This window comes from Mytilus edulis, chromosome 8, assembly GCF_963676685.1.
Source record: "Mytilus edulis chromosome 8, xbMytEdul2.2, whole genome shotgun sequence".
Classification (NCBI taxonomy): Eukaryota; Metazoa; Mollusca; class Bivalvia; order Mytilida; family Mytilidae; genus Mytilus; species Mytilus edulis.
In genome coordinates this window covers 43,401,562-43,425,612 of record NC_092351.1, presented here as the reverse complement: position 1 = coordinate 43,425,612, position 24,051 = coordinate 43,401,562, and the positions used below count along the sequence as shown (strand labels likewise).

Genomic DNA, 24,051 nt, shown 5'->3' with positions numbered 1-24,051 from the left:
GTAATTTGATAAGTCTAACTCGATTGTTTGCTGATGAAACATCCCTTTCTTATTCAAGAACTAGTCCAAACACAAAAGCGAATGTCTTAATAGCGATTTAGAACAAATTTTAGCATTGTCTAATGATTGGTTTATTGATTTTAATCGTAACAAAACAATTACTATGCTATTCTCCTGTAATTCTTCTCCAGATGATATTAAAATAAAAACTTCAAAATCAAGTAGTAGAATTGGGGTCCGTAGGAATACCGCAAAGGACTTCCTAAGTGCACTAAGAACAAAAACGTGCATTAAGGACCTGATGGAATGATACAACTGTCACAAGGGACATGGCATCAAGAAATAACCTTTGTAAAAATTTCAATATTATATCTTTTTTTTATTAGAGAGTTATTTAAGGTTTTCTCGACACGAGCCTCAATCAGTTGATTGTCACCTGTGTAACCGGTAGAAGTTCATGTTCGCCCAACCTTGACCCGTTTATAATCTGCTTGTATACTGATTAAACATGTATATGATATTTCAAATCGTTCTGGTTTTTTTTCCCAGTTTTTTTGTTCCTGCCGTGTTTATTCTGTATTTCTGTCTGTTATATTTTTTTACTTCTAATTTTCAACTCATATATTTTTTTTATCCTTTTAATTTTAAAAAGACAAATAATTGTGAACTCTTCACGGAGAGGTGAGGATGATATTTGGTTGCTTAAGGTCCAGTGGCCAATGTTTCATTCATTTTTCTGATCTCAACCAAACCTCACAGCAAGGATTTTAAAAGGATAGAATACTGGCAAATGCAAAAAGATTATTTTGACTATCTTTGCTGCCTTGGTCTCCATGTGATGATTTATTATGTTTTAAGGGAGACTAACTCATGTTCTACAAAAACAAATATATTCAGTTTTAATGAGGTTTTAGTCTAATCTAATTTCTGATGTGATTTACTGAGAATGTATCATTTCTGTTGATAAGAGGCAGCACCAAAAAATGTTTATCTTTAACATGTTGTCAGGTTAAAGACATATAGGGTTAACCCATTGACCCCCAATGACGCCTATAGGCGTCATGGCGACAACCATTCTTTGATGGCCCGTATGACCCTCCATACCTTTTTTGAACTGCCCCAACTGAACTGTCATGATAGCAGGGACTTCAACCAAGCAGTTCATGGTCCATAAACTCTTCTCAGACGTCTGTTTATGAAAATATGGCACGTTGAAAGCCGTTTAAGAGTTCAAAATCGGAAAAACGTGAAAAGTAGCCAAAATCAGGTGGGGGTGGGCATCTTTTGTTGGCCACTTCTTAACTGGTAGTCATTGTTGGTATAAACTATTATCGTAAATGCATGCATAGGTGGTATAGGAACACAAAGAGGTATAATATGGCAAATAGGAATCTAGTCTGTAAAATCTAGGTCACCGTTTTGTCAAAAATCCGTAAAAACGGACATTTAGGCAGACCTGACTTGACGATAATAATTCGCCAGCAAGACACTGAAGTCCCATATACTCCCAGTTAGCGTGCATGGACTGCTCGTGGGTTTGAACCCACCCCCACTGAAAAATGGTCATTTTCCGTCTATTTTCCGATTTTAAAACGACCTTGAGAGGTGAACATAAACCAGACTGTGTTTCTTTGTCATTCAAGTATTACCTTATAGTTACAGCAGTCCATGCATGCTAAACTATTCACGCCAAGAAACGATGTACGCTTAAACGATACGATATACGCTAAACGAAATGATGTACGCTAAACGATACGGTAAACGCTAAATGAAACAATGTACGCAAAATCATACGATGTACGATAGAAGGGCGCTTATGTTATCGTTTATGGTATGAACACTGGACACTTTAAATTTGCAAAACACTCATTTGCAAATCCGCCGCCGCCTCAAATAAGAGCTACAGTGTCATGTATATAACCAAAATGTGCGGAATTACATGGGATTCAATAATTTCATTTGTTTTCTACTGTTACTATTATATTTATTTTGCTATTTGATTTATAAAAACATGGGATTTTCAATATCCCATGGGACAGGGCAAAATCCCATGGGATTTACCATTATCCCATGGGATTTTGGTTAAATCCCATGGGATTTTTTTGGTCCCATGAGATAATTGTAGTCCCATGGGACAAAAAAAATCCCATGGGATTATTATTATCCCATGGGACAAAATAAAATCCTATGGGATTCAAATACTAAATATATAGATATAAATATTCAGTATGTGTATGTTGCAATGAATGCTGTTTGGAAGTAAAAAGTTTTAATTGTATACAAGTTTTTATATACTTTTTATATATTAATATAATTTTTTATTCATTTTGTCACAAACATGTTTTTTATTTGTTAATATGACAATAAAGATTATAATTCTGATTTTGGAATGTTTAATAAAATTTAAGGTCAAAGAGTAAAGTTTTTTCACTGAAACAAAATGATGACATGTTTAAATAAATAAAAAAATATTGTATTGAAATCTTTGTCTTGTTTATTTTATAATGAAAAATAGAACTGAAAAAAATATTTCATATTCTGACTGAATAGTTTACTCTTTTCATGAAGTAAGGTTTTCTTTGTTATAGTTTCATTGCAATATATGAATATGCAAACAATTTGAATTATATACCTTTGTGGTGTACATAATATTATGCTTATATTTGCAAATTTATAATTTACTTTTTGTGTTAAAGTTTTAGTTTTCTTTTTCGCTGCTTGCTATGTACAATTATTTAGTCCACTATACAAGAGTCAAGTCAAAAAATTATTTCATCCACTAGAATATTCCCACAATTCTTAGACAAAACATTTTTCAATCTGTTCTTCAAAGATCTTCCTCCGTACATCTTTATTGGATGGAGCGATTCAAATGAGAAGACAAAGCAGGTTTATTTGGACAACAACATACTAATATTTTTTTCATTCGTTCCTTCTTTCAATTGATAATTACATTGTTGCATTTACATGATCAAGTTCGTGAGCATCTATGATTGTGATGGTATGACTCCTTTTTGTTTATAGTCATTATGTTGAAATTTCCTTTTTCTATTTAATGTAGGAAAAAAACGTTCCATTTCAAATTAATAAAAAAAGTTGCACTATTGAGAAAAATATCATCTTCCAAGTTTTCTGTTCAGAATTGATCTGTTGAATGATGACCATGAAAACCAAGATGTCTGACCTACAAATACACAAAACTCAAAAATTATCAGTGTAGAGAAATACAGCAATAAAATGGCTATTTTATCATGTTTATGAACATTTTAATAAACTTTCATTTAAATATCTATTGTTAGTACTCTTATTTCAGTGCTTTTTGTCTATGATTTACATATTACTGGTTATTGTTTGGTTCCTTGTTGCAGTCTTTTGAGTTAATATAAAAAAGAAGATGTGGTATGATTGCCAATGAGACAACTATCCACAAAAGACCAAAATGACACAGACATTTACAACTAAACGTCACCGTACCGCCTTCAACAATGAGCAAAGCCCATACCGCATAGTCAGCTATAAAAGGCCCCGATAAGACAATGTAAAACAATTCAAACGAGAAAACTAACGGCCTTATTTTTGTAAAAAAATGAAAGAAAAACAAATATGTAACATATAAACAAACGTCAACCACTGAATTACAGGCTCCTTACTTGGGACAGGCACATACATTAATAATGTGGCGGGGTTAAACATGTTAGCGGGATCCCAACCCTTCCCCTAACCTGGGACAGTTATATAACAGTACAACATAAGAACATAAGCCCATTGCAACAAATTTTTACAATTTGTTCAAATGTTGTGCTGTTATCATGGTTATTAAAACCACTGTCCGGTATAGCGTTTGCTCATTGTCAAAGGCTGTACAGTGAACTATTTTTGTTAAATTAAGGGGGCTCGCAGGTTTCAATCAAATTTTTTTCTTAATATAGGGTTACGCTATAATTTTCTATAATAAATGAACTTTATCTTATACTTTATAGAAAAATAGAAAAATTAAATTAAAAAAATGGGGACACCATTCATTCACACTCACAATCCGCCTTTGAAAGAAGCATATATATATACATTTGTGTAAAGGTACTTTTTTTCTGTTGAACTAATAGGAGAAATAGAGGTAATTTTGAAATGAAAAAAGAACTTAATTACAGAAATCGCTTAAATTTTACAATAGTTTAGTTTAAGTAAAGTTAGTTGAAAATGATAGTAAAAAATATAGGTCACTGATGAGCTGGAAAAGATATTACAATTCTCATGCCAAAAAATGGCATTTCTGCACCAAAGGGAGATAATTTGGAGCTTTTTCAATGATATATACATTTTAAAAGTTGTCTGGGGCCAAAACGAATTGATTTTTGAGAATGATTTCTGTACCATATGATAAAGTAAAAACTAATAAAGTTATAAATAAAATTAGTTACGAAAAAAAAATTTAATATTTTTCTGAAATTTTTATACCCTTGATAGGCTCGAGGGAATAAAAATTTCAGAAAAATATTATCACTGTCCCAGGATAGGGGGAGGGTTGGGATCCCGCTAACATGTTTAACCCCGCCACATTATTAATGTATGTGCCTGTCCCAAGTCAGGAGCCTGTAATTCAGCCTATCGTACCACATCTTATTTACCACATCTTATTTTAAATGTCATTTGATCTCTATTGGAGAAAAGTCTTATTTGAAATCAGACTGCTTCTTATTTTTATATCAACCCAGCCATAATATGCCGGTCCAATATCAGGAGCTTGTACATAGTTCAGTGATTGATGTTGTTTCATATCCGTCATTTTTGTTTTTCATAATATTTTGTTTTTTTATAAATTAGTCTGGTATATTTGAAGTTTGAATTGATGCTTCGTTTCAAATTTTGTTAGCGTTGTCTTCTATAGATTACAATATCATGTATAGGGTATGAGTTTTTTCATTACTAACAGGTCATCACTGGCCTCTAATAAGTAATTACAATGGTTACATCCACTTAATTGAACTCTGATGGATAGTTTTCTCATTTTTCGTACCACATCTTATTTGAATAAATATTTAATCATTACTCAAGGGCTAAAACTTTTTTTAACAGTGGACTTACCATTTAGGCTTTGTTGACCTTTGTAAATCTATGTTTGTTGATAATTTCTTCTGTTTATAGTTTCCCTTTATCTTCAATATTCTTGCCCTACACATAAAAGGGTAAACAATATCATTTAATGACCAAAAAAAACTACTAATACATAAAAAGTAGGCAACTGAAAATTTTGCCTCATTTGTATATAACTTCGACTTGATCCTCATTCTTGCTGTTTAATATTATCATTGTTTTATGAAAATGAGGTCTTAGTAAAATTAACCTTGGCAAACAGACATCTTTTTTTATATGACACCTTGCATTCATTCCGTACAACAAGTAGACCTATGCTTATAATATCTGATAAAATGACAAAACCAAGAAAACTTAGCATTGACCAAAGAACCATAAAATGCGGTCATGGTTTTATGAATCTGCCAGAGAGACATGCACACCTTACAATTGTTACATATCCTACAAATATAATCTACCTGTAACTTTAAGCATAATTATGATAAACAATGCAGTGTTTCATTGACCAATGAAAATGAGGTCACGGTCATATAAAATATGACAGACAGACATGTGCATCTTACAATCATTCCGTTCACTAAATAAAGTGGCCTTATTGCTTACAGTATCCGGAAAATAAACCAAACCACAAAACCAAATATTTTCATAGTTCCTTATACCCTGCCACATTCATAATATATGTGCCTGTTCCAAGTCAGGAGCCTATAATTCAGTGATTGTCTTTTGTTTAGTTTCTTTAAATATTTTGAACAATTGGATATTAGTCCATGCTTACTCTTCATTATTTTTTAAATGGATACTTGTAACATATTGTATTTGCTCATTTTAAAAAGATGACGTTTTGATGACGTCGCATGGCGACGTTTCAGTACATTTTGCTTTTTCAGTAAATACTTCATCATGTTCATCTGTTGATAGATACTGTGAACATTTTGTGCATATCTAAATAGTTTTACCTATGTTGAAAGATGTGCTTAGTATCAAATCATAAAAAAAACAAATTGTTTAGTCTCTAGAAAATCTTGTAAGATTTTTGCTGCTAGTTTTGCTAAATAGGTGCAATTTGGGTACTCGGTGCAATTTGGGTACCATTACATTAGCTATTTCAACTTTTTTCTTGGACGCCGTCATAGTAAAAAAAAATCCTTTCAAGGCGTAATAATTGTTTGTGTTACAAAAAGAAGAAACCTAAATCTTACTTGTTAGTTGTTACGGGCTAACAAAAAAGATTTTTTAAAAGTTGGTTATACATACAATACAACATAAGCTCTAGAGCTTTTATCCAACATACATATATGACAAGAACAATACATAAAACATCACTGAGATAGTAGTCTCAGAAAGAGGGAGACGGGGTCAACCAAACCCCTATTCAATCTGAATGTAGGACAGAAAGTCACAGGACAAAAAGTCACGGTCAACAAGTCACAGACAAAAAGTCACAATTCAGTTTAGAGATTATTTTTCTTTGAACAAGAAAACACTTTTTTTGTATTTTTCTTGAAGTTTTATATAAGAAGCAACTTAGTAATTAAAATTTATTCAATAAATATCAATAATAATCAAATAATTGTTATGAAAACAAAATGTCAAAGTGGCTTGGTACTTAAATGGCTTCAATTTGCCAATAAAGATCAATAAATATGGCCCCATAAATATATCCTTTGCAAGATTAAAATCTAATACTTTTCCATTTATCATGTTTATCAAGCTTTATGAGCAATTTCCTTAAATTAAAAATGAATGTATGTAATAAAAAGAAAATATTTCAAGATCTTTTTCATATATATTCAAACCAATTGTCAACAATTTGTTTGTGACTTTTTTTTTTTGACTTTTTGTCCTATCAAATTTGTGACTTTATGTCCTAGCTGTGACTTTTTGTCCTGCGACTTTCTGTCCGTTTACCTTCCATCTAAATCAGTTAACTGAATAATTGTTTTTTGCAGTAGTCCGGGTAACGAGTCGATATCTGTTATTAATCATGCAAATTGCGAGTAAACACTTACACACCTTTTTCAGAATGTCAGCTAAAAACAAAGAATCACTGGTGATAGGGGAGTGTAACCGATGAATTGATCCTGAATCAGATAAGATTTTCCAAGTATTACGGACACGTGATTACGGAGAACCTCTTTATTTGATCACACTCGCCTGGAGATTTAATAATAAGGCTACTAAAAACATATTATTTCCCCATGTTCGCTGTTTTTCGCTATAATTATTAAGCTGAATAAAGCTATTTGAAAAATACATTAATTTGTGTTTTTTACTGCTACAAGATATTTGAATAAAATACTAATTACGCACCAGTTGCTGAGCAGAGAATCATTCTAAGCCAGGAACAGTATATACTAACTGTTAACAGTAAGAATAGAAATTCCCTGTAAAAAGGCAGTCAAATCTTAACAGAACTGTAACTTAATGATACATGTATATCAAGTTCCAGCACCTCACCCAGCACCCTGGCCCAGCGTGGGCCCAGCACACTGAGTTAGCAAACTGGTGTGTGTCAGTCCATAGATGACAAAGTTAAAGTTCTGCTAATTTGATATATACAAGTGTAAATATTAAATCTTACATCTGGCGGTGGCCGTTTGAAGAGTTTGCCACACGTAAACATCATTGTTCCATTGTCTGTATCAAACAAACAAGCGTGTCTAACCAATAAAACTTCAAAGGTTGCTGCCTGAAAAAGTATTACATCTATGGTCAGTCTTATAATATAAAACTGCGTAGGTTCATGTCGTTAGATTTATCGTTTGTTTGGATATTTTTAGGATCGTTGTAAAATTTTATATCTTACACTTTGTTAAAATACTATTTTAAATTGTTCAATTCGTTATATTTCATAATTTTGTCAAAGTCTACTTTTTAAAGTTTTAAATTTTAAAGATATAAAAATGAATATATATATATTCCATTTTGATTTGAGGAAAATCTGTTTGAACTGTAATGACAATAGACAATAGACAATATTTTATTGGCACAAACGCATTTACAATAAATGGAAATGACCGAATGGATAAACAATTTGCTATACATGGTAGTAAAATACAAACAATTATATATATATGTGAATAAACGATTAAAGGTATAATGAAAATGACATGGTCAGTCAACTGATTTGTTGCAAAGCTGATTACAGGTAATTATAACATCACGGCCGACACTCGGCTAACGGAGAGATTGGTCGGTTAATCTATATTGAGTATGTGGCTATATGGGCGATTGGTTTGTTAATCGGGTTGGTTATACGTCTGTTAAGAGTAAAACGCTTAATTTAATGTTAAACTCTATTAAATATACAGATTTTTGGCATGTTATAAGAACCAAATCAAAAAACGAAAAGTGTCTGACAAAATTCATTCATTCATTCATTCATGTCTTTATTTCCTCATAATTGAGATACAATGAATACATACAATTAACTAAATATCAGACAACAACAAAAAAATAAACGAAATAGGTACACAACAGTTTTTCTCATATACAGACAAATATATACACTTTGGTCTCTCAGAATTAAGGCCTTCTATAATCTCGATTGATGACATATCATGTATTGCATAGCCTGACACAACGGCCATATAATGCTAAGCACTGAACCACATGGGCGTGACATAGTCTCTCAAACTCAGAATGTTCAACACTTAAATTTAATGGAATTCTTCCGAGCAAAATTTGATATATCTCCTCATCGTCATATTCACTTAGCTCAGAATAAAGTTGTAGCGGAAAATTCTCGATGATAATACCCCACCACAATTCGCGCAGCTCTAAAGTGCAAATGCAGGAACAGCATGCATGTACATATACATCACTAAAGTCATTTTCGCATTCGACGCACTTATCTCCTGATGAATTTGGTATATCAGCTAACAGTTTTGTAATAAAATATGAATTTCGTATTTCTGCAAACGATTGTGCTTTTTTCCAGAAGTTTGTCATAGAAACTGTTTTATGAATATTTCTAAAACGCATAAAATTGTCATCTAACGCAATACGGTTTAACCAGTTGACTGACTGTTGTTCGTTAACTGTTTTGTGAACAATCGATTTCCACTGACTTTTTGATGGGAAACTACCAGTATCAATATATTCAGTAAGATACTGAATAAGTCCATATGTTCTTAGAATGTCAATGATATCCGGGATGTATCCATAGTGACGGCGGTGAGGGTCTATGAGGAATGAAAATAGACGAATCAAAAATATTCTTTTTGAAAGATAATTGTTATCTAACGTACACAGTTTTTGAAAAAAGAACAGTTTTCTTTTGTGAATAAAACTCATAATCGGATGAATTCCAATAATGCTCTCACACATATCAGATCTGGTAGAAGTTTTTAAAGCTAAAATGTGTTTGACAATGAAGTGCTGAAAACAATTAAGCGTCGTTATATCACAGGATTTGAGGTTACTCCATGTTTCGCAGCCATAAAGAACGCTTGGTAAGACAACAGTTTTGTACAATTTAACTAATACAGACGGATTAGTTGCTCTTGACATTACTCCTTTCAATGCGAAGAATGCGTTTTTACCTTTTCTACAAGCATTTATAGTTCTGTTCTTTGTTTTGAATCGAGAATTAAGTTCAATACCTAAATGTGTATAGTTGTTAGATAATGGAATATTCTTATTTCCAATACACCAGTGGAAGTTAACATTGTTTTCTCTCGTATTTATGGAGAATTGTATAATACTTGATTTGCTTGCGTTAAAACAGAACCGCCAGTTTCTAGAGTACTCGAAACACACATCAAGCATGCGTTGGAGAGACAGTGGGGTCGTGGCAATACATGATATCTATATTGAGTATGTGGCTATATGGGCGATTGGTTTGTTAATCGGGTTGGTTATACGTCTGTTAAGAGTAAAACGCTTAATTTAATGTTAAACTCTATTAAATATACAGATTTTTGGCATGTTATAAGAACCAAATCAAAAAACGAAAAGTGTCTGACAAAATGATATCTATCATAGAACATTTTGCACTTGTAAAAACATTTCTTAGTCTGCGCAGTTTTCAGTAAAACTAAAAGGCGTCGCGCAAGTATGTAGTATTTATGCTTATACGCATAGCATTTTTTTTTAATAAAAGGCGAAACAAACAAATTTAGATATTATTTAAAGGACAAAAAATAGTACTGTGGTTCTAAAAAATAAATTGACATTAGTAAATATTTCATAATTGTAAAATAACGTGAATAATACCACGTTTTAGTGAAAATTATGGGAATAAAGTCTGTTAATGGGTTGGTCAATTGAAATTGTGTCAGTTAAGAGTTATTTAGCCACGACAATAATTTTGCTACCTTTATATTTTCCCCTTGAAAATTTAAGAATGAGATGTTCCTGAGTGAACAAAAATGACAATTCGGTGCCACAGTATCATAGAAAGAGCATTTTTAGTTTGACTTTCTTTGCATTTTATTGAAGGGTGTATCACTTCAATATAGCGTGATATGGATTGGCCTCTGGAATATGCATGAATTTTTAATTGACTTTTTCAATCAGCCTTAATTTTTGCGTCTGTTCGAAGTAGCACGTTCTTAATTCCGACTGAAAGTGTCTTTCTAATACAACACAGTGTACATATAACGTGTTCTCGTTCACATATGAACATGTGTACGGATTGATAGTTTAGTCTTAGTTGCATGATATTTTTATTAGTTGTTAGTGGCTTTGAACTAGCTGTCAGATAACTGCGAGTACTCTCAGATTTGTTCATTGTGTCTTTTTGTGTCGGGATGTATAAGTACCGGGCCACGTCCACTTGTATTTTTGTCCATCTGATGAGTTAAGCCTTTTTCAACTGATTTTTATAGTTCGTTCTTATGTTGTACTGTTATACAACTGTCCCAGGTTAGGGGGAGGGTTGGGATCCCATTAACATGTTTAACCCCGCCACATTATTTATGTATGTGCCTGTCCCAAGTCAGGAGCCTGTAATTCAGTGGTTGTCGTTTGTTTATGTGTTACATATTTGTTTTTCGTTATTTTTTTTTACATAAATAAGGCCGTTAGTTTTCTCGTTTGAATTGTTTTACATTGTTTTATCGGGGCCTTTTATAGCTCACTATGCGGTATGGGCTTTGCTCATTGTTGAAGGCCGTACGGTGACCTATTGTTGTTAATGTCTGTGTCATTTTGGTCTTTTGTGGATAGTTGTCTCATTGGCAATCATACCACATCTTCTTTTTTATATGATATTTGTCACTGGACGTTAAATTCCAATTCGTCAGCATCATCCAATTGGTTCTTTTCTTCTATTACTTAATCATATGTTGTTTACAAATCACTCTAAAGAAGTAAACGGAAAGGAACGAATGCAGCTACATTTGGTTATTTTAAGTTTCAATTTATTTTATTCCGTTTAGTTCCTTTCTACATAAGTGCAGAAGAGAACCACAGTTGTCTATGGTGGCCGGTAAATTACAGTTCGCGTTTTCGCGATTTCGCCTTTCATATTCTATGGGACGAAAACGCAAAATCGCGAAGTCAAAAACGCGAAAACGAGAAATCGGTTTCGCGTTTTCGCGTTTTCGACTTCGCTATTTCGCGTTTTCGCCATATAGAATATGAAAGGCGAAAACGCTAAAGCTCCAAAACGCGAAATGGAATTAACCTGCCACCATAGTTGTCCGCATGTAAACTTTTAGAATTTGTCACCAATATAAGTACATCGCAATCCGTTACTGTTTCAACAGTCATCGGTGTTTCATGTATGTATTCTTAAACAAGTATAATTATTTTTCTCTCGTTTTTAGCAATGCATCACTCTCTACTGTCCTTATATAATATTCTATATTCTGCGTTTCCATCCAGATTCTCGTGTATACCATGAGGGTCCGGATTGGGGGTATATAATTGTTTATTTCTGTATTCTTTAAATTATTGTGTCATTTTTTTCTACATTTTATTTTGTCTTACTCATTATTCTTTCTTTATTTTTCATATTTTGTCATCCCAATATATTTTACTTACTGATGTTTAGTTACATTACGACGTTTATCTCTGATTTATATACTGGTTACCAATGTAGATGACAAATTTGTGTCATTCATGACAATTAAACAGAATCAACATGATATATGCGATCATTCTTGGATGAAATTAATATTACTTTAATATTACACTTTTTGAAACTATTTTTATCAATTTTCAATTTCATGTGTTGTTTCCGTATATATATGTTCTGTTTCATTGCTCATGTGTTGTTTTCGTATATTTTAGCCGCTCGTCTTGAGCCTACTCATTTGATCCAATAACACCCCATATAGCAATAAAATTATACTTTTATTGCCATTTATAACTCTTAACAGACCAATTAACAGACCGGGTTTTATACATCAGACCCATTAACAGACCAAGTTTTAAATAAAGATTGATTTTTTATGTCACCAAAATACAGATTTTGGTGTAGATTTTTCACACAATGATATCAATATGGTTAACAAAAATAATGCCTTTCTTTTTTTGATGTTCAAAATATTGAATGCAAGTAAATTTAACCAATGTGTCATTTTGTGTACATTTTATGTGTGTAAAATGTTTATAAATTTATTGATGAGTAACCCGCCTTTTCATTTTATAGATCGTACATCGAAGCTAGAAAAATAATAATTACACCACTGAATTCAGTACATTGAATTGTTTTGTTAGACATGAATACTTTTTATGATGAAAATATATTTAGAAAGTTATACAATGAAACATTCTGAACTTTCAATGATTTTCTCGATAACACCGGATTAACAGACTTTAGCCAACCCGATTAACAGACCAACCGCCGATATAGCCGCATACTCATTACAGATTAACCGACCAATCTCTCGGTTAACCGAGTGTCGGCCGTGAACATACAGTAATTTTCCATTACGACAGTGCGTGTACTCTCCGGTGTGTATAACGTAAAGTTTTCTAGAGAACATCCTGTCTACGTGTAATACAGATTGATGGCATTACACACAATTTCTTTTGTTAAATGTGCTTAGGTATCTGTGTCTATTCCCTATTTAAACACCACAAATTTTTCGAAGAAATTAATAAAAAAATCAATTATATGAAATAAAGAAGAAAAGTAGCAAATATCAACTTCAGTAACTAGTAACTGCGCATTGAGTAAACATAATTTCAATATTGCATGAACCCTAGATGTAATACCCATATGCATGAACCAACAAATGGAAGTTTTTAACGAATACAGCCCTTGCACGGTCGGTAATGAATCAACCCTTGACAAAACGTATACATGTAGGCCTATGTAGAAGTGTTTAAAAAGACCAATTCCTATTGGTTATATTTCACACTAGGTCCTTAGATAACTAGAATGTATTATATGTCTCTGATAAAATAAAACCAACTTTAAAGAAGTTATTTAAGTTTGAATCGGCTGTCACCTGTGTTTTGCATTGGGATGCCAAAACATTAATGTTATTTACAAAAATGCCAAAACCTGCAAATATATTTTGGGCAAAAAGAGACATTTATAAATCGATGATTTTTACACTAAACGTTTTTGTAATTTGTTATAGAAAAATTAATAAGTACATGTACATAGTTTTATCAAGGATTTGTATAGTAACTATACACATCCTTGGTTTTATAAAGTCCTTCATTGCTTCAACCCCTTGGTGAAATTTAAATGGCGAGACGATAATTAATAAACTATCTATCTATCTATCTATCTATCTATCTATCTATCGACATGCGCCGTTATTTGGGATTTTAGAATACGTCACGGATGACCGATGATCATATTCAATACCAATCATCATTTGAATTTTGTCAATTGATCTTTAATGATTAGGACTGATTGGTGATGGCAGAGAATGTGTCTCTGTTGATGGTTATAAACACATAGAAGTAAACTTTACAAAAAAAAGTTTACTTGGAAAAAAATATAAAATTATATGAATATGTTAAATAAATTTTTCTTTGGTATGTAATAATTGAAGACGTTTAGAAATATAAAAAATCTTCACATAGTTGGGATATTTTCTTTTCAAGTTATATCTTTTAAAAACGTTTAGAAATATAGATCTTTTTCGATGTACAATTTGGCCCGCTTGGAGAACTTAATAATTGTTTGTCTACTTTCGTCTATTTATATTGCTGAAATTCTTTAATCAAGGATTTGTACAAGCCCTTGCTATAATATAATGAATTTCGTCGCCAATATCACCATAATAACTTCAAGAACAGATACAATCTTATCCTAAATAGTTTGCCATCTAACAATTAAAAAAGAAATTTTGAGTCGAAACTGAAGTACCAAATCTTAAAAAAAGAATCACCTATTTGGAACAGTATAGACGTCGAAAATTAAACTGTATATATAATCTTTTTTCAAAACTCCTGAAATAATTTAAAATTATCTTTCGACAGCATTCATATGCAAATCTTTTTAGAAGTATGTGAGCGTATTACCCCCCCCCCCCTTTTTTCCTTCTATAATAAACTATTGAATGAATCTGAATCTATAAAATTTATTTGTAAACGATTTTGTGTCTTAATTTGTGTTTGCTAATTAATTGCGGTCCATGCTGTCAAAAGTCAAAAATGTCTCCTTGTGTATAAGTTATTGATAAAAAAATATTTGAATACATTTATCTGTAAATAAAGACAATTTGCCTAAAACATTCTCGCATATATTTAAACAATTGTAAAATAATTAATTCAACGACTTTCTTTTCCTTTTTACTTTTCTTCTTCAGTTTTAATTTTATACCCATTGGTTTTTTTTATCCTATTTTCGTATAACATTTTAGCAGTTGAACGGAATTAAGTTCATTTTTCAGGAATTTACAACTTAAATTTTCAACAACAAAATTCAACACTTTTTTACTTGTGACCCCGTAGCACACATAACCAACACCTCACATGGCGTATTCACGATGTTGAGGTATTGACATACAATCACATTTATCAATATACAGCAAGTAGGTCATTTGTGTTGAATGCCAGTAGGTCAGAATTTGTTAATTGAATTTTACCTGTAAAAGGGTCACTACTAGCTGTCAAATTCATGTTCATCGATTTTAATCAAATTCACATAACGTGTGGTGTTGAATTGTTTATTAAAATTCCACGCACAATCTTGGCTGATATGCATAAAACCATTATTTCATGAACCTGCATGAAATATTGACTTATCACAGAATTAAAAAAATAAACCATCGAAAGTCCACATAAGAGGGTGGATGTGAATTAACAGAATAGAGAATAACGGGCAAAGAAAAAAAGGAACAAAGAATAGTGAAAGAAAAAGAATAATGGTAAAACGTGTAAGTCATTAAAAATATAGCTTAAAAAAAAGAAGCCTCTGTCATCAATTTGAGGAATTTACCCAAGGTTAATTTTACGTCGGCTTATTTTATTTTGGATTAAAAATAAACACAATTGACAAGTTTCCTTCCCCTGCATTTTCGATCGCACATGTAAATAGCACGTTGGTCTCAAATAAGACACTGATACATTACAACACTTGCCGTCAGTATATGAAAATATTAATTAAGAAGGTATAGAAAATTAATGCACGCACACTATTATCCTTCACAGGCCTAAATCGTTAGTCCGCAAACAACGAGGGTGATAAAACACCCAGCACTTTGAACATAGCCAACGGCATGCTATGAATTTGAAAGCTTCCCAAATGATCCCAAATTAGCAACTATCAATTTCTACCCATTTGTCCTTCTTTATGAAAAATGAAATATGTCAATTTATTCATATATTTGACCGACTAAAATTAATTGGGGAATTTAAACCAATTCCTATTGTAAGTGATAAAACTATTAAAATTTATATCAGATCATATCAGGGTGATTGAAATGAGGAAAAGGGGGTGGGGGGGGGGGGGGGTGATCAGGTATTTTTGGGGGAAGAAAGAAGGGAGGGTGAGTCCCTTGGGGGTAATCCTCACCCCCTTCAATTTGAGAATATGCTATTATCTTGTAAACGGTTTAAATCCCCACCCCTTAACCATATAAAGTTTGTCGATTTAAAAGTGGCATTTGTTGTTTAATGCAACAGATTTCCTCAACTAAAGTTTTGAAGGCTTGTACCGAGAAAAGATAGGTCGTGTTATGAAACTGTACCGGAAATGAGGTTGTTACACATGCTATTGACTCAAATATTGACATTAAATTTGCCAAACATACCAAAGATTATGTGTAGAAAATTTTAATGGTATTGGGTGATTAATTGTTGTAAAAAAATAAAATCACAGTGAAACTTAAATTCCATTTCTTAATTGTGTAATTTACACTATTTCTATGAACGAAAAACCTATATGCATAGAACCTTCATAAGTGACCAAAATTAGATTTGTGGTTTGTTTATGGTATACATTAGCAAAATTGATTGTCTTCTATTTTTCGAGGAACAATTGATTTTTTAAATTTGAAAAAAAATCGATACAATAAAAGTAGGTGGTGCTTAACTTTTGGCGGACTGTATATATTGAATGGGACAATAAAACGAATCAATTAAAATTAAAGGGAAGTCCCTGGGGGTCACCCCACCCTGTTCAATTTGAGAATGTGCTATTATCTTGTAAACGGTTTAGATCCTCACCCCTAAACCATATATATTCTTGAATGGGACTATAAAACAAATCAATTAAAATTTAAGGTTAGTCCCTTGGGGTCACCCATCCCCGTTCAATTTGAGAATGTGCTTTTATCTTTTAAACGGTCCAGATCCCCACCCCTAAACCATATATGTTCTTGAATGGGACGATAAAACAAATCAATTGAAATTAAAAGGAAGTCCCTGGGAGTCACCCCATCCCGTTCAATTTGAGAATGTGCTATTATCTTGTAAACGGTCAAGATCCCCACCCTAAACCATATATATTCTTGTATTGAACAATTAAACACATCAAATGAAATATAGGGAGAGTCCATGGGGGGTCACCCCCACCCTCACATGTTTGAAAAACTTTTAAAATTTTTAATGGAACACCCCCCTTTTTTTTTGGACAATCAATGCATTTGAATGGGAAAATATAGTTGGAACCACCCCTCCTAAATCCTGGGTTGGGAACAGGGAACCCCCTTTATAAAATGGCTGGATCCATCCAGGCATACTATCTAGCTAGCTATTAAGGCTATTAAGGCTTTAAGAATATGAAATAAATCAAACAAGGAAATTAACGGTGTAGGCAACTGTTTTGAATTAAAAAAAAGCCTTTATTAACAATGTTAAATTTTGTGTGCATTTATTTTTGCTTATTTTCAATAACAAATAAATAATGGACAGAATTGCGTGATTGATTATTGTAATTTACGAAAAATCTGCATACATGTTATAAAATGGGAAGTAGATCTACAACTGGGAATTTGTCAAAGAGACAACAACACAACCAAAGAGCAGACAACGGCCGAAGGTCACCTATGGGTCTTCAATGCAGTGAGGAAATTTTGGCACTGGTCTTCAGCTCATAAATATGTCTCAGAAATGAGAATGATATACAGCTCTCATTTGCATTAATAAAAACCTCACAATATGTTCTGAATATCAGAATATACAGTATTTCAAGATACTCTCATATTGTACACATGGAGCTGAGAAACTGTAAAATTAATCATGCTAATTTAACATTTAAGTCCTCAGAATTAATCTTAATATGCAAACAAAGGAATATAAGTTTGCAAAAGACATATATGGTCTTCAAAAATAAGAGTATCAATGCTATTAATTTATGACAAGATCTTAATCAAGTAATAATTTTGGTTTGTTTAAATATTTCGGAGGTTAGTATGACCTCCTTTTTAACCGGATTTTTGTGACAAAAATGTCGGTTATTGATTTGGGGATGTACGGCGGGCGGCCAGGCGGGCGGGCGGCAATCAAATGTTGTCCGTGCAATAACTCATGAACCGTTCAACCAAAGCTTTTAAAATTTTAATATGTTATTACTGACAACTATACGAAGGTCAAGTTCAATAATGGCGAATTTGACTTTTACCGTTCAGGAGTTATGGTTCTTGAAAGGCGGCAATCAAATGTTGTCCGTGCATTAACTCATGAATTGTTCAACCAAAGCTTTTAAAATTTTAATATGTTATTACTGACAACTATACGGAGGTCAAGTTCAATAATGGCGATTTTGACTTTTACCGTTCAGGAGTTATGGTTCTTGAAAGATTGAAAAATGGAGTTTTCAGTCGTGTCCGTGCATTAACTCATGAACTGTTCTACCAAAGCTTCCCAAATTTTAATATGTTGTTACTAATGACAGAATGGAGGTCAAGTTCAATAATGACGATTTTGACTTTTACCGTTCAGGAGTTATGGTTCTTGAAAGATTGAAAAATGGTGTTTTCCGTCGTGTCCGTGCATTTTCTCATGAACCATTCAACCAAAGCTTTTGAAATTTTAATATGTTGTTACTGATGACAAAATAGAGGTCAAGTTCCATAATGACGATTTTGAATTTTACTGTTCAGGAGTTATGGTTCTTGAAAGATCGTAAAATGGCGTTTCAATTCACGTTGTTGCATTTACTCATGAACCATTCAATCTAAGCTTTTCAAATATTATTATTTCAAAATGATGATACTGATGACAAAATGGAGGTCAAATTTGATATTGATGATTTTCACTTTCACCATTCATCAATAATGATTCTTGTGATATTGCCAGGACAAAAATAAATGTAAATAAATCCGGTTTGCTGTCGTTGTGACAGCCTCTTGTTTGTGATGATGTTTTCCTTTTAAGCTGGGAAAAATTGTTTGTATCAACAAAAATAAAAACACAAAGTTAATCTAGAATTATGTTTTTATCATTTTTTTATGTTTAGATCATGTAGATTGTCAGCAAGATGAAAAAAAAATATGCAGCTCAAAAGTCAAAATGTGGATAAGCTGAGGTTCAAGGTCCTACTTTTGCAGATTTTCATATTTTGCATGAATGAATTTAAAGTTTATACCATGGACAGCAGAGAAAGAAAAAAAACTTTTCAATTTTCCTGCTTCTGAAGAATAAATGTAAAACATCTTGTTTTTGGTAAGTTTTATGCTCTGTCTTAATAGTGTTTGTGCATTCATCTGTCCAGTCCTTCCTCTAAATTGTATCCTCTTTAATTTTTTGGTGAGTGTTTGCCATGAATTTCAGTAAGTAGCCTGTGGATTTACATATATATATACTCAAAATTTAGTACTAATATTAAGGGATTTTAGCATGACATCCTGTCGAATGCTTGTTAATCATGTTTATCTTCCAGAAGATTATGAGTATTAAGACTACGCGTACAGTCTGCCCAATTTTAAGAAGTTGGTCAAGTTTATTAGAAACAAATATACATTACAGATCAACATAACTGAAATCTTTAATAGATTAATACAAAAAGTTTAATTGCAGTAGAAATAAAAATACATGTTTGGTTGAGCTCTGGTATTAGACAGTACAAGTACCGGGTATACTCAAATGGTCTGATTGTATGCATATGGTCGGACTGTAAGAGTATACTTATATGTTTCGGACCGTAAACGTACGATCCAAATACTTATATGGTCTGGAACATTTATACATGTCTTAAAACTAGTATCTAACAAACACGTTGGTGTTTGGGAACTTGGTAATAAGTTATTCGATAGAAATATGTTTTCAGATTATAAAAATAATATCCCATATTTACTTTTAATAAAGAAGATTATTGATGTATGTATAACTGTAAAATGAGACAGCAAGCCAACAACACAAAAAAAAAGTATAAAACAATATATTTTTTTGTATCAATGTTATAATTTCCAATATGTCTGAAGATTTCAAGGTATTTTTACATTGAAATTAAACACAAATTGAACTCTGTCAGAACTTCAAAAGCTTAAAGATATATTGTTTCTGTTGTCTGCATTTTGTATAATATATTGAAAATTCTAGTGAATAATGGAATATGTTATTATAATTGCCTAAAGTTTTAACATTGATCTTTATATATATATGATATATATAACTTGGGAAAATACCCAAATATTTTAAAGAAGAATAAATTAATTGATTGTTATATACCGGTAGTATTAGAATAGGAAGATGTGGTATATTGCTAATTTGACAACTCTCCATCAGAGACCAAAGGATGTAAGAGGTTAGCAACTGATGACACTGGACAACCTTTAACAATCAGTAAAATCCATACCGCATAGCTATTTTTATTAAAAATCATATTATTGCTACATGTAAGCAAAAAATTTTATATAATACTTCAGATTTTATTGGTTCTTTTTCAGAAGGATTGAAATTCATCACTTAGAATAAATGGAGAAAACATAGAAACAAGACCAGAATAAATTCAAAGACAAAAGTTGGATCAGCTATTATTTTCATCACTCAGTCAATGATTTGAAGATCTTTTAAATACCAAAAGATATTGAAACCACAATAATGTCAATGTTCTGTGCTGAATGACCAAAAAGTGGACTATAAGATCACACAATGCTGGATGATAAGAAACTATTATTGTTTTGTGTGGAGAGATATTGTGAAAAAAATAGATTTTCTTAAATAGCTACTGTAAATTCAAGAATTATTGTGAGGGTTTATATTTGCAAAAATTGCAACACAGTTGTAAAAGCAATAATTTAAACTCCCATTTAGAAATATTTTATATGAATTAAACTGATCTCAAAATCGTAAAAAATTAATATCTCATTTTAGTCTTAAATGACAAAAATCCAATAATAAATGCACGCAATAATTTCTGAATTTACAGTACTAGTATGTTCAGCCTTATATTAGAGTTTTTCATTGATTTCAAATGGTAATAATAGTGTTTCAAAGTATTCTATAATTCATAAATAAACATATATTGATACTTACATTATCTACTTTGTTGTTTAAAAGTTAAGTTTTGAACAGTTATGGAACAATATGTTGAATTAACATTTCCAAAGAAAAAAGATATTCAATTAAAAAGATTCATCTTATAACAATTTACTACCAAATAGAATACATTGTAACATACACATTACTGTATATTTATATCTATATATTTATAATTTGAATCCCATGGGATTTTATTTTGTCCCATGGGATATTAAAAATCCCATGGGATAATAATAATCCCATGGGATTTTTGTTGTCCCATGTCCCATGGGATTTTTTTTGTCCCATGGGACAACAAATATCCCATGGGACTACAATTATCCCATGGGACCAAAACAAATCCCATGGGATTTAACCATGGGATTTTGCCCTGTCCCATGGGATATTGAAAATCCCATGTTTTTATAAATCAAATAGCAAAATAAATATAATAGAAACAGTAGAAAACAAATGAAATTATTGAATCCCATGTAATTCCGCACATTTTGGTTATATACATGACACTGTAGCTCTTATTTGAGGCGGCGGCGGATTTGCAAATGAGAGTTTTGCAAATTTAAAGTGTCCAGTGTTTATGGTTGATGGTACATGGTTTCGTTCGTACATCATTCGTTCAGCGTCCGCACAACGTTCGGTCAACGTTTCGTTTGCATTCGTACATCGTTCGGGAAGCGTACGTACATCGTTCGGGCATCGTCCACACGACCACTTGGGCTCTACTTTTCGGTGGTCGTGTGGTTTGGTCTAACAGGACGGCTGCAGTGCAGGCGATTTGGTGTCACGATATCACAGTAGCATGGGTTCGAATCCCGGCGAGGGAAGAACCAAAAATTTGTGAAAGCAAATTTACAGATCTAACATTGTTGGGTTGATGTTTAGACGAGTTGTATATAGATTATTGTTGGTTATCTCAACAAGATTAATTTTTCTCGCTTGAGCCAGTACAGTACGGCTGAAGTGAGAAAAGCAATTGAGTTGAGATGACCCACGATAATCTGTTGATCGCTATTTAACCCCTTAAGACGTTGTTAATTTTTTTGACAACGGCACGTGTTTCCTGAGTTTCTAGCGATAATTTTCATATCACTTGACTCCGCTGAGAAAGGAAATCATCAGTCAGCAAGATCAAAGGAAAAAATCTTAAAACTATAATCATACTTTGGAGGTAACCAAAAAAAAATTAATAGGCCATCTAGTTTGAACGAAGGTCTCTACTGGTAAGCCTCATAATTGAGGTATTTTCTAATTCTTTTTTTCACATTATTCATTTTTATGTCTTGAAGAAACCATGTCAAAAAGATATAAATATAAATGGATGGCTGAATTATTGTTGATTCGAGATATACATGTATTAGTTGCAATCATAAAACATCAAGATTAAAGCATGTTAATGTGATCTGAATATGAACCTTATTAATTTCTTATTAGACTTCTGCACTTATCTGGTTTACATGTAAACAGCCCAAGCTAATTCTTTAATTTAATCTGGAGAATGTTATTATTTACCAATTTCTATAGGTATAAATACCTTTAAGTCCAATTTCTGTTCCAGTTTATCAATGCTTTCTTCTGTCCAAAGCTTAGACTCTGTCATGGTTTCTATTTTTTTAATGTTATCTCTTAAAGTGCTCCAACATTTTTTAAACTCTTCTTCCGTTATATCTGTGCTATGTGAAAAGTTATTTCTGGTTTCAACAATGCTGTTAATTTCTTTTTGAGGAGAACAAAAACAGTCTGTTATTGTTTTGAATATCTTAGTGCCTTTTATATCAATCAGTGAAATTCCTTGCCTAGCAGAATACGTACACGTACATGTATCATTTAAAGTACATTCAACTGCCGTAATTGTTCTATCAATAGTATATAAACTTTCAAATTCATGCTGATTTATTTCTGATATTTTTGAACGTTTATACGTATTTTTATGTTCGTTACACTTACAGCATGTAATTTTTGGTTTCCATAAATGGAATAATTCATGTCTTTTATTTTTCAAAAACTGTTGAAAACTGCCAGAGTGTTCAATATCCAAATAGCATGTCCAGAAAAAAATATTACAAAATTTGTTCAGCAGTATCCTTAACAGTGTTATATCTACGTCATCGACACATAATTGACAGTTTGCGAAGCAACAGCACATGTCTTTCTTCCTGTAGTCATGATTGTCTTTTCTTTTGCTAGTAGTTTGTGGACTAGTATCAAACATTTTTTCTATTTGTGACATTTGTAAAAGTGTTTTATCTCTAAAAAAAGACTGGCCTGTGCACTGACAACATCTTCTTTCAGTGTATAGATGATATATTTCATGTTGATTTATGTCAATAAACTCTCGAAAAGTGAGGCAGCATTTTTGCAAGTAACAGGTCATTAAAGCACGAAACGCTTGGGTTGCAGGTCCACGTATTAATAAACACAGCTTAATGTAGTTGTCGAAAATATCAGACATTATTCTTTATATATTTCTGTTTGCGTTGAACGAAGCCTGTAAAACAAATCTGACCAATTATTAATGGTCTAATTATTATTTATCAGAAATATTTTTTTTGTAATTATAAAAACAGTTATATTTGTGTTTTATTTTGTTTACCTTAACTTTACCAGAATTGTATTTTATAATCATCAAGTTAAAATTGTTAACTTCCATTTACAGTCTCGGAGAATATTTGTAGCAGTCTTATGTGTATAGAAAACAACTAAATATATAGATGTTAGGGTTGAAAATCATACGAACAAAGATGTGATGTTTTGTAATTTGTCTTAGCCTTGTACCGAAGATTCCTTTTTCATATCTTCAATGTTTTAAAGCCACTGTTCTTTTTAACAAAAAAATGTAAAAAAGCTTTAACTGCTATTATTGTCATTCTGCATATTATGTGTTCTTTGCTAAGTATATGTGTATATATGTCTCTTCATGTGTATATTCGTCTATGTTCCTGGATACCTTTCATTGAAAAATTGTGTTGGGGACACATTTATATAATGATATTGTCCATGGACAATATTTACTATGAAATAATGTTCAGCAGACATTTTGTGATGGGGACATTATTATATCCTACAGGACATTATTATGTCCTTCAGATACATGTTTGCTTCAGAACATTCAGATTTACATATTCA

At 32.0% G+C, this 24,051-nt stretch overlaps 1 protein-coding gene across 1 annotated transcript in view; it reads right to left on the bottom strand.

The window, feature by feature from the left end:
• Positions 1 to 23,413, bottom strand: part of LOC139484106 (uncharacterized) — a 121,759-nt gene extending 98,346 nt beyond the window's left edge. The window contains exon 1 of the mRNA XM_071267834.1: positions 22,460 to 23,413. Within this exon, the coding sequence (XP_071123935.1) occupies positions 22,460 to 23,377 (918 nt within the window). The 5' untranslated portion in view covers positions 23,378 to 23,413. The remainder of the gene's footprint in view (positions 1 to 22,459) is intronic.
• Between the last annotated feature and the right edge of the window lie 638 nt (positions 23,414 to 24,051).